Raw genomic sequence first — 12,291 nt, forward strand, 5'->3', positions numbered from 1 at the left:
ATACCAACATGTGGGACGTCAGAGTTGATGACAACAGTCCAGATCTGAGTGAAGTTTTGTATTTATCTTTAGATGAACCAAACATAGAAGCTGTGGTATTTGCGGATGATGGACTTGGAGGAGAAGAAATTGATACATTTCCTGTTAGCGAGATGGCAAGAGTAGATTGAAATTTTTTATTTTTTTTTAATAATTGCATAATTTTTAGACTTTTTTATGCAATTATATTTTCTCTTATATTTATAATATGATATTTTATTAATTTAATATATTATTTAAATTTTAATTCACAACGTATCCTAAATGTGTCGTATCTAATTTTTTATAAAAAGAACGTGTCGGCGTATCCGTGTCGTGTCGTGTCCGTATCGCGTGTCGTATCGGTGCTTCCTATAGAGATCCTAATAACAAAAAATAAAAAACTTGCCTTTGACAAAAACAAGTAAACATTGTACATGTTTATGATCATAGAAGCAAATTCACTTTACATGAAACATAACAGTTGATTTAACAAAATTTTATTAAACTAGTTTTATTTGGGATGCAAAATTATTCGTCATCATACCTTAGATTGAACAAAATTACTAGTCTTGGTCATAGTAAGTTAGTGCTAATTAACTTTTGACTGAATCGATATTTAAGGAAATTTTTATGAAACATTATTTTAATTTTCTAATAAATTTTAATTAGCAAATCATTCTTTAAAGTTTTATTTTGTTAGAAAAATTAGTTTTTATATTAAATTATTTGTCTATATAGATGTTCATATTTTTATTAAATAATAAAAAAATACTAAAAAGCTATCAAAATTTATTTTTTTTGTCATTATTTAGTCATTAATATTTAAAAGTATATTGTTCGGTTATTAGATTAAAAAAATTAAACTAAAAAATTGAACAGATAATTAAATGATGGTAAAAAATAATAAATTTTTATGACTTTCTAATATTTCTTTAAATAATAATAAAGGTTGATTTGTCTATTTTTTGTAGAATTTAACATGAAAATTAATTTGTGTAATACGTTTAGTAACTAATTTAATAATTAAAATTTGTTGAAAATTAAACTTTTCGACCAAAAAATTTAAAAAACGAATTTACTATATTATTCTCAATTTATTGTTTATAACCTATGTATTTTTCTGGGTCATTATAACGTATTAGAATACTAATTAAAAAATTATCTATTTTTTTAAGCATGCATCAATATTAGTAAAAAATAACTCAGCCTACTTTATTATTTAATTATTTTTTCATTTACAAACCAATAAACTCCATGTACATACACACCTGATTTAATTTACATAGCCGATCAGCTCTCAACCTTCCAAAGTTTATTCTAATGCAGTGACTTACCAATACAAATCATCATTTAGCCATAAATTTATTACCCTTTGGTGTCTTTTTTCTGCCCTTTTGTGGATTTTTTCGTCAATACATATTATGCAAGAGGACAAAAATTTTACTGGCCACCGAATCGTACATGGTATACGGCTGTATTAATAAAGTGGCTGGTATATGTGAAAATTTTCCTAAACTATAAGGATGTATTTTGTGCTAACTTAAAAGAAAGAAAAAGTATTTTTTCTTAAAGTATTTGGAGAGAAGGTCAAAATTTTAAAAAAAAAAATTTAATTTATTTTTGACAATATTTATAACAAAAAATTTATTAAAAATTTAAAAACAATATATAAATATCATAAATGTTGTTTGTTTAATTTACAAAAATAACATTTTTTATATGTACCTTAATTGATCAAAGAAAATATTTATAGTGTGTTATTAAAAAAAATTATAACAGCTTTGTCTCTATGTAACAAATATTAAGTGTTGGGATAATTATAGTGTACAGATTTCATTATATAAAGATTTACAGATATTCGAATTGGAAGAAATCAGAAATGACACGTGTCCAAGAGGAATGCAACTGGGAGCAGCGTGGTAGTCTGTGTAGAACGGTACGGAGCCGAGCTGCTGAAGCTGGAAGGGTGGATGGCTCCGTTGGGTTTTTATTTATTTTTTTTTCGGAAATGTCAAAACGGATAGTTGGAGCCAAGCATGCTGTTGCAGTGCTTGGGCCGGGAGACCAAAAAATTTCACATAAGGCCTCGGTTGTGTTATTATGGATAGTGAAAACCATGATGTAGGAGGAATATATCATTGAAAAGTTTATGACTCCTGAACAAAAAATGAAAGAGTATATCACCCAAATGAATATAGCAAATGTGACCAGAAAAAATATTTTTAAGTTAATATAGTAAATGTGATTTAACTAATATTAAATATGCAATTATGCACTGTAGTATTAATAATAGATGTATGACATATTTTGCCCAAAAATTACAATAAAAAAATATTTGTAAGTTAATATACTTTAGATGTATTAATTACAGTTATTTATTATATTATTGTCTAACTAATATATGTGAAGATTCAAAAATATAAATACATTAAGATTAAATATTTTAATATTTTCGTATTTTATTTTTGTCCAAAAGTCAAAAATTTTTCTATATCCGTTACTGGTTGACGTTATAATTACTGAATGTTAAACCCCTAATCTGATGTGGAGTGTTCAGATGACATTTTTTTTGTATTCTAAGTATTATTTCTAATTAAAAGAAGGCAATAGAAAATGTTACTTTGATTAGTGTAGATGTGAGTATGCCTCTTATGTAAAAATAGTATTGGTGACGAGTAGAAGTAAAATCAGAAAACAGTTGGCAGTTGGTCTTCAGGATATTTTGAGTGAAAATAAAGGTTACCCAATGTATTCCTTTCCTTAACAAAACTCACCAATTTTAACTTTTCTTCACTAACTTAAAAACAGAAACTAATAGCCTATACATCATATTAGGCACAACAAAGTTCTCAGCACAATTGTTAACATGAGAGTAAAAATCCTTTTTAGATTTTAATCACAGAAATTAAAAAAGAAAAAAAAATTATGTCTATTATAATATCAACAACAAATTAATATCTAATTATAATTCATTCACAAGCTTCATTATAATTTACATATATGGCCTGTCCCCTATGAAACAAAATTTTGGATTTACCATATCCATGTGTCTACTATCTTTGAAGTTACCCATGCTTAGTAGAGTGCAACAAGTCTTTAACTCTACAACAACTCTAATATTCAGAGGCAATCAAGCATAGAACATTCCTTTCTGAATAAACCAAGCAATTTACAATGCAACACATGGAACTAACAGCTTAAATCAATTTCCATGGAGAACATATGAACCATCAAAGTGCATACTAAAAGATGACAAAAACCTACATGGGCAATACCAGGAAGTGCCATCTCAACATCTATATATTCATTTATCATGCCTACCTTGCTAGCAGTACCCATAGCAATAAGACCTTTTAAAACCCAGCATCATCATACACATGTTAAAATTAAATTCTCTATAGTTGTCCATGTTGTAATTACAGTGCTTATTCTTTCAATTCTTTGCCTTTTCACTCATATTTTTCCTGCAAAAAAAAAAAAAAAAATTACTCCTACAGTTTGATCCCACAATTACGACTTCAACAGTAAAAGATTGGTTATCTTAAGTTCTTAACTAATCTTACATCAACTATTTATTCACATATAAACAATGACATAACCAAGAACAAGAAATCAATTATGTTCGAAAAAATACTATGCTTATTATGTATTTCTACTCTAGCAAACCTAGAATGACATAAGCGAAAAAATTGTTTTGATCTCATGAAGATGCGTCTGCTAATCATTTACGGAAAGAATAACTGAACATAAATGACAAGCAACTGCGGAGATAACGCCAATGACCAGGGTGAAGGGCCGGGGGACAACGACTCCACCGCTGCAACGAAGCAACTGGCGATTTGCGAACTAGGAAGCGAGCTTCACCACGACGAACACACGCAGATCCCAAGCGCCACCAGCAGCGATAGCGAGCAGACCAGTGGCGGCGACCCTCGTAGACGGAGCTAGGTTTTGCTCTGCTGAGAGGAGAGGCGTGAGGTGAAGACCCTAGTTGCCTTTTCTTCATCCATTTTTTTTTTTTTTTTTGCGTCCACTTAAGCCCAAAACGCAAATGTCTTACCAACGGAATCCGGCGCACACAAACCCCGTTCCATTTCACGCAACTACCTCGGCTCACTCGGCCCACCCGTGAGCAACTGAGCACCCACACAGCCACGCCTCGCTGAAAGCCTGCTCCAGCGGCGCACAAGGGAGACAACACGTGTCGACAGAAGACACAAGGAGATGGTATATCTGTAAATCTGTACAAAATTGCATTTGTACAGTAGAGCGACCCTAAGTGTTGTCTTTAATTAGTAAAGACAATATTTGTTTAGTGTTATTTGTAGTACATGTTGTAATAGCTAAAAAATATTGTAAGACTCAAGATCAATTTTGTTCCGGGGCTTACCTAGAATTGGACAGTGGTTGGGCTTGTTTGGGAGGCCCAAGCGCAGGAGGAGTGTGGTCTTACGACTTGGTTTACGTCTGGGAGCCGCCTCTGAGTTGTGAGTTCCAAGAGATGGGGGTGGTACCTACAAAGACACTCCGATGCCTAAGTCAGCAAGGGTGTGAGCAGGTCTAGAGAGTATTGGGACTTAGCGATACCTGAGAGGTGTCAGTGTATTTATAATGGTAAACCAATAACCACCGTTGAAGTAGTGCCACTTTTTTAGGGTGATAACCGTCCCTTTATCTTAAGGAGGTTGAGATATGGCTCCTGGAAGTGGTTAGAGAGATTCTAGGGGCAGTTACTCACTTAAACGAGTGATTATCTGCCAGCTAACCCTCGTCCCCGACTTCTTTAGGATAAGTCGTGATAAGAACCGACTTCGTAGGAGGAAGGTCGGTGCTAGGTGAGGCTCAACCCTTCGGATTGGGCCTTTTATTTGTACCTGGGCCTTTTATTATTATTATTTACTTGGAAATCAAAACCCTATAAACATACACAACATACACATTGAAGAATGGCTGCATCTACTTATGAAAAAAATAAAAAATTTCCAAGCATGAGCTAGAAACAACGTAACACAATTGGAACATACCAGTCCACAAAAAAATAAATAAATAAATAAATAAAGGAGAAGAAAGAAAAGGAAAAAACTATTATAGAACGCTCCCTTAGCTTTCACCGCAAGCAGTTCATAGGCAGACATAATGAAAAATGATTACGCTGCTAAAGGGACTCGTGTGATTCAGTTTGCATTATCCTACTAGCGACAATATATGCTACAAAACTGTTATACATTGACTTTTGGATCACAGCCATATGGTCTAAAAAAACATGAATACATGATCAATCAATTGGTACATTCCTATACTTTTCATTTTTCAACATGAAAGCATCATCACTCATGCTGAAATACGTTTCAGTAACATGAACAAGTGTATCAATTACACTTCAGTCTTCTATCCAACATGGAGTTGAAGACTACTGTACACCTGCGGCATGATATTTTGTTTCTTTGAGTTTGTGTTCACTTTGGTCTCTACAAATACACGTGTGAATCATTTGGTTTCTATAGATTTTAATGAATCAAAATAGTAATTGTGGAACAAACATGATTTAAATTAGTCCTTTAATGGAACTAACTTCACTCATGTTTGCTATCCAACAGAACTATCTTGACTCGTTAAATCCTACAGGAACCAAAATAATACAATCATGTACCTACAGGGACTAAAGTGAGCAATAACCTAATTTGTTTCTTTGGGTTAATGATAATAGCATGGAATTCTCAATCAAGGGCCTTCTATTTCTACATCTTTTACATCTTCCGAACCTTGATTGGAACCATTATTTCTTGGTCCCCTTAAGGATTTGAAGCTAACCATCCGAGCAAATGCGCTCTTTGATCTGGTCATTGTTTTCACTCCATGCTTCTCAGCAAAGTCATCCGACAATTGTTTTACAAGATCATCGAAGCGGCGCTTGTAGGTTGGAAACCTTGTCATAGATTTGGTGATCCCTTGAAGTCTAAATATGTGAAAAAAGAAAAAGAAACAAATAAACAAAGCCTTGTTTAATGGATCATCAGGAAAATAAAAGTAACTGATCTTTTGCGTGATAAGTACCTTCTAGCCAATGCATCAAGCTCAGCACGTTTGACCTCAGATTCAGGGGCTGGAGCAGTACTGGAATTTTTCAACCTCTCTGAATCCCCACTCAGAAGTACTAGTTTGCATAGGTAATCCTCTTCTAGGGGAGAAAGTTGTTCTGCTCTGATTTGTTCTTTAATTATCAAAAGAGGATTAAGAAACCATTCAAAAAATTTCTCCCTTGGTCTGTTTGTGGTAGTCAGTTCGGTACTATCATCTACAATGAGGAAGCAAACAAAATTTCTTCAACTTGGTTATAACAAAATATTCTTCGCATGAGTTCAGATTTCCACTTACTTATCAATATACCCGTGGCATTAGCTTTTGCAGAGCGCAACAGCCCCTGGAGAAGGCAATATGCAGGTAAGCCGATACTTATAACTCGACTCCCTTTACTAGTCTTAGCTTCTTCAATGTCTTTAGGTGTTATTAGACCTTCGGAAACCAATTTTTCTCCAACATGGCGACATTCCTTAAATAAGCCATCCAACAGCTACACACATGACGATTCATTAGTAGAGACCCTCAAACAGGCGAATATTTAATTTGTGCATCGTTGGAAAGGATACGAAATAAGACAAAGCGTACCTCAAGTGATTTCAACTCAACAATATTATTTTTTATTGATGATGAACGAGAAGGCGCCCTTCGTAAGGAGCCGCTGTGTCTTGAGAAGGAATTTGAATGTGCAGTTCTCTTTGATGACTCAACCATTTTCCGATATTGAGGCCTATCAAATCAAGTATCACTTGTGGAAAAACTCAAGACAAGAGCTTTAGCAAGCTAGTCACATTGACAAATAGAAGGGGAGTGGAATAAAACCTAGGAAAGCAGGATCCTTCTGGCATGTCAAGAATATCATTGCTGTATTCATCATAAAGGGCCATAGCTGCAACGATGAATCGAAGGCCCAACACGAAAGAAGACTCCTGTTTTGTCAAAGAACAAATGAATGTACTTCATCTCAACATAAATGAAACTTTATGATGATTTTTATGTATGCCTTGAGGATGTTTCACTAGGCATTATCATCTTAAAGATACAATTTTGGAAGGAATTTGTAAAGCTTCATTGCACCAAGGTTTAAAATATTGCTATGTTAGTTTTGTTTTTATCATGTGATGGTACAAAAGACAACCCGCCATAGCTAACATATTTAAGCATTTTGGGTTTGCAAGTTATTTTTATCATGTACTATATAAGGGAAGGGGAACAACACAGTCTCAAAATTAGACGCTGTGATGTATAAAACAACAAATGCTATGCCTTCCAATCCACAATTTTTGCTTCCACAATTTAGTTTTTACCGTACAATCACAACACTAGTTTATCAGTCCAGAACCAACTAAATAAGGTTACCACTAAATTGCAACAAAGTTGTAATTTTGACTCAAGTATAACATAATTGTTTATGCCTATAGTACACAGGAAGTGGATATGAACATTCACCTGATATGCAATAACACCTGCATATGCACCAAGAAAGAAACTTGCCATCATGGATGCCAGAACTGCCCCAGCAACTGCCAATGGCCATAGAAGGATAGCAAGGCCAGCAAAAGGTACACATATTGTCTCCAAAAAAGGACCTTCACGGCCAACGAGGTCATGAAACAATCGGTGCCAACCCTTAATAAGCATGAAAGGGCCTTTGCATAGAGCAACAACTGATATAACTGGCACATCAACTATGATTCCAATAGCTGCAGCTACTGCAGCACCAGGAAGATAAAGCAGCCTGCACAACATGAAATTTCAAAATAAAGAATACATACTAGTCTGTGTGGAACAATACTAGATTCGTTCTACCTGTTTTCAATAGAATTCACAAGTTTGTTATGCTTTAATAAGTACCTAGAATCCACCAATACAGATAACTTATTTGCTTTTGAAGAGGGATGGTCAAAAAGCTCATGTTAAATCTGGTATCATCAAATAACCTCATGTAAAATATATCATATACTAAAGATATGACTGACACACAAAATGCAAAGAATAGTGGAGAATGAAGTCTCACTGGTTTGCCATGTTGGGTAAAAATGGTAATAATTAATTGAAAGAATAATTTTGGCTGTAAAAGTTTCAATACTTTGGTTTTTTCTTGCTTATTGGAACTTCAACTGAAACAGAAGGTATCCTACACCCAAAATCTGCCATTTGCGAACCACGTCCTATATGGGTATCTTCTTTGAAAATCTGCTGCAGCTTTGTTATAATTTTGGCATGCAAATGATCCATATTAAAATATCACCAGACCAATGCAGCTAAACTAAGGGCAAACTACTGTGTCTTTTCAAGGTAGATAGTGGATAAGGGATAACGTATATTTCAAGAACAAGATAGTGGATAGGGTAGTTGTTCCTTTCGAGGATCAAGTGAAAGCAATTTTAGTTGGTTTTAAATTTAATTTACAGCCTTTTTAACTCAAAATCAACTTGTGTGCTGTTAGGAACTTATTCAACTATAATAACAAGGGGACTTAGTTGTAGCTGAATGAATCATAGACTAGGATGGGTTCTGTAACTAGCCTATCCAGCTGGCAAGTGAGAGAGAATTCTGTGACCAGAGGAGCTGGGAATTATAAAGGGCACTGGAACAGATAGTGACAGGAACATCTCAGGGAGTTGGAATAGAACCAAATTAGGAGAGGGTTGTGGGTACCTCAAATATTCAAAGTGTTATTCTTTCATTTTTCAAACAGTTTATGCAGAAATACACATACAGCAAGAGGAAAAGCACTACATTGGCATTCTTTCTAATCCTACATCGATTTTACACATATTCTTATACCTATTGGACACCAGTTGCTTATATCTACATGTAAGACTAGGCAGTAACAAAAGAGAAAGAATAGGAAATTTAAGAAGAATTATAGAAGAGAGAGTGGATGAGAAACAGAGGAGCTCAAAGATATTAGGGTGATACTCTTCCAAGTCTTTGATGAATTAATTTAAGGACCAAATACTGAGGTAGAGAACAAGGTAGCATTGGAGAATATACATTTACAATCCTCTCTCTTATAAGAGAATTCATCTCTCACTCAGGCTGTTCCCGCTAACTTTTCCAGCTGTCCTATTTGTTACATCAGCTGGTCCCACTCTATTTTCATTTTTAAGTACGCAAGAAAAGTGGGAATTACACCTTAAAAGCTAGCTATTAAGGAGGAAGAACCACTCTTCCTAAATTCAATATCAAGCATAGGATTTTGGGCGTCCCTTAATACCACAAGTCCCTAAGAAGACACTGACACTGGCCCTAGAGGGCCTACGTCCATGGTGGCTTCATTCTATCGACATTGGCCAAGAGGGATTTGGATCCTCTAAATTTTGAATTTCACTTTAGAGGGTAAAGTGTGATCTCTCACCATTTATTCCATAGGTGGGACCAAGAGAAAACATTCAATGGGTAAGAGATCACACTTTACTCCCTCAAGTGAAATCCAAGAGAAAACATTCAACGGGTAAGATCACACTTTACTCTCTCAAGTGAAATCCAAAATTTAGAGGATCCAAATTCGACCTGGAGATATCCAATCACCTATTGGTTATCAATATTCATTATTTACCTTAATCCAGTCTACAGGTAGTCTTTTCTGTGCTGCCAACAACCTAGCTATGATACCCTTATTAAGAATCTAAGGAAAGTGAGGACCGCACCTTAAAAACTAGCCTTTAAAGGGGACAGACCACTCTTAAATACAACATTAAGCATCCCATAGTATTTGATGTGGGACTTTGGGCACCCCATAATACCCAAGTCCCAAACAATACTAAATTTGAAAATATAAGATACTGGGAAGTTTTAAGAGCGGCCTACAAGCAAAATCTCCCTTCAAGAGTGTTAGGAATTTGGGTATTATGGGGTGTGCAAAGTACCACATCGGGTAATACGGGATGCTTGATGTTGTATTTAAAGAAAGTGGTTCTTCACTTCTTCTTCCTCCTTAACAGCTAGCTTTTAAGGTGTGGTTTCCCACTTTCCTTTGATACTTAACAATGGTATAAGAGCCTGGTTGTCGGTGCCATGGAAGGGGCTACCTCTAGGCTAGATTAACATTAAATAAACTAGTTAAATGCAAAAGATTTCTCTATAAACTAAAAACAGATCTATATCAAGATGTCTTACATTCATCGTGCAGCCAAGAGCAGGGCTCAGATGTGTGTAGAAGTACAATGATTCAGAAAAAATCTGAGACATAATAACAAAAATGTAAACAGATAGAGTGGATACAATGACCAAACCTGATCTCATAGTATTTTACATCTGGTGGTCCCTTTTGTTGTAGGTCGTCCATAACCGAGAAATAAGAATGGAAACAAACATCTTTTACATCCTTGACAACCATGCAACTTCTTGTAATAGTGCTCCACGTACCATCCTGGGAACGTAGCATGAAGTATTCATAATTGATAACAAGATCACAGTCTTCACAACAAAACAGCTTTTACAGGGAAAGGACAAAACATACAACAAAACAATGGAAAAGTTTGTCCTCTTTTCCTTCATCTACAGCTTCAAAGGTAGCGAATATTGGCGAAAGAAATCCATAGGCTGTTCCAGCTACAAAACTTCCAACAATTCCAACAATTGGCCATGAAATAAGCAGCACCGGTAGCACAGATATACAAATAACAAGCTTCAGAACAGCCCCTAATTGTTTAGCACTGTCCATCAGGGAAATCAGTATCAGAAAATTATTAAAATTACATATAATAGGTATATCAATGGAAAGAGTTTGAAAAAGTGGCAACCAAGAAAAGCACCTCACAACACAGTAATATGTCCAAACAAGATGTGCTGGCCAGAGTCCAAGAATGATAGCAGAGTTCCCAACTGTCATTAGTAGACATATCAATGGGCAGAGAAGGATTCCTGAAGTTCAGTTCAAGCATTGGTAAGTAAGGCTTACAACTTACAATCATATTCTTCACTCGATTCTTTCCTAATACATCATGGAAGTAGCTTTTTGCACATACAGTTACTTGTGGAATGAATCAAGCAAACAAGATGTTAAGATATGAAAACAAAACTACTTTTGCATTCATGGCAGCACTTAACAGGACGTCAATGTAACACTACATAGAAATTAAACTCAGATTAAGATTCCTTAGCTTTGCTCAACAGAGAATGTAAAAACTAACCCTGAAATATTAAATAATTTGATCCAGAAACATTAGATACATGTTTGTCAATCATTATTCTTAGTCTTTTACTAAGATTAAGATTCGAACCCTTAATTTCACTTCTACTATGACGAAATTATTCTTCTAGTAAAACAATGTGTTTCTATTCAATTATCTCTTGTGCTCATTCACAGTATTATGCTTGATTCCCATTAATTTAATAACAATTTGTCATAAAACAAAAAGACAAAAGGGATTAAGGGAACAAATATAACCTATTAAATATAAAAAAGTAAGAAGACAATAACAAGTGTGATTAGATTGATTCACCTTTGATGGTGCCAAGAAGCAAAAGCCCAATGAAGAAAGGAAGAAACCGAATGAAGCTCCACAAAGTAGCACAGAATCCCGTAGGAGGTTCCATTTTAACCCAGATCTCGAAAAGAAAAAACCAGAACACTCACAAACTGGCCCTCATCTTGCTAATTTGTTATTCAACTCTGCTAAAAGGAAATCCAAAACTCCGAACTATTTCCCTTCAGTGGCAGTAAAAGAAGTTGAAAACTGAAAACCGAGAATCAAGAAACCACTCTTTTGCAGTAAAGATAGAACAACAGGCGTGTAGTTGAATCTGCAATCTTTATTATAACTTGAAGGGTGCACAAAGGAGTTGTATTATTATTATACTATTATTGTAGTTATTCTGGTACTGTGGAAATAGCGGTTTGGACCTGAAAAGTACAAGAGGAATATGAACAGAAAACTTATTGTAGGAATCAGTATCTCATAATATGCTTAGCCTAATCCTCATAACGAACTCCTAGCCATTGCTTCAGGGACTTATTAAAAGGAAAAAAACCATAATTATTATTCTTTTTGTGCTTAGAGCGAAAGCAAATAAGAGTTGAAGAAAAAGAGCGGAGTTGCGCTGTCCGGAATTTCCAGTCACGTGTGAGCCATTTGTTAAAATTTTAAAAGTTAAATTTATTAGATATTTAGATTAGAGGTTCAATTGTCAGATTATTGGTCAAATTGTTTGATCAAGTAATAATTAAGTAAATATATATAT

At 34.6% G+C, this 12,291-nt stretch overlaps 1 protein-coding gene across 1 annotated transcript; it reads right to left on the reverse strand.

Annotated features, from left to right (window-relative positions):
* LOC107605069 (uncharacterized membrane protein At3g27390) lies at positions 5,105 to 12,145 on the reverse strand. Its single transcript, XM_016306811.2, has 10 exons — positions 11,553 to 12,145; positions 10,863 to 10,971; positions 10,568 to 10,763; positions 10,341 to 10,477; positions 7,549 to 7,837; positions 6,922 to 7,028; positions 6,688 to 6,829; positions 6,397 to 6,592; positions 6,076 to 6,316; positions 5,105 to 5,977 (listed from the first exon to the last, which is right to left on the reverse strand). Exons 1-10 carry the CDS (start codon positions 11,644 to 11,646, stop codon positions 5,743 to 5,745), a joined length of 1,746 nt encoding a protein of 581 aa, XP_016162297.1. The 5' UTR covers positions 11,647 to 12,145; the 3' UTR covers positions 5,105 to 5,742.

This window comes from Arachis ipaensis, chromosome B06 (genome assembly GCF_000816755.2).
Source record: "Arachis ipaensis cultivar K30076 chromosome B06, Araip1.1, whole genome shotgun sequence".
Taxonomy (NCBI): Eukaryota; Viridiplantae; Streptophyta; class Magnoliopsida; order Fabales; family Fabaceae; genus Arachis; species Arachis ipaensis.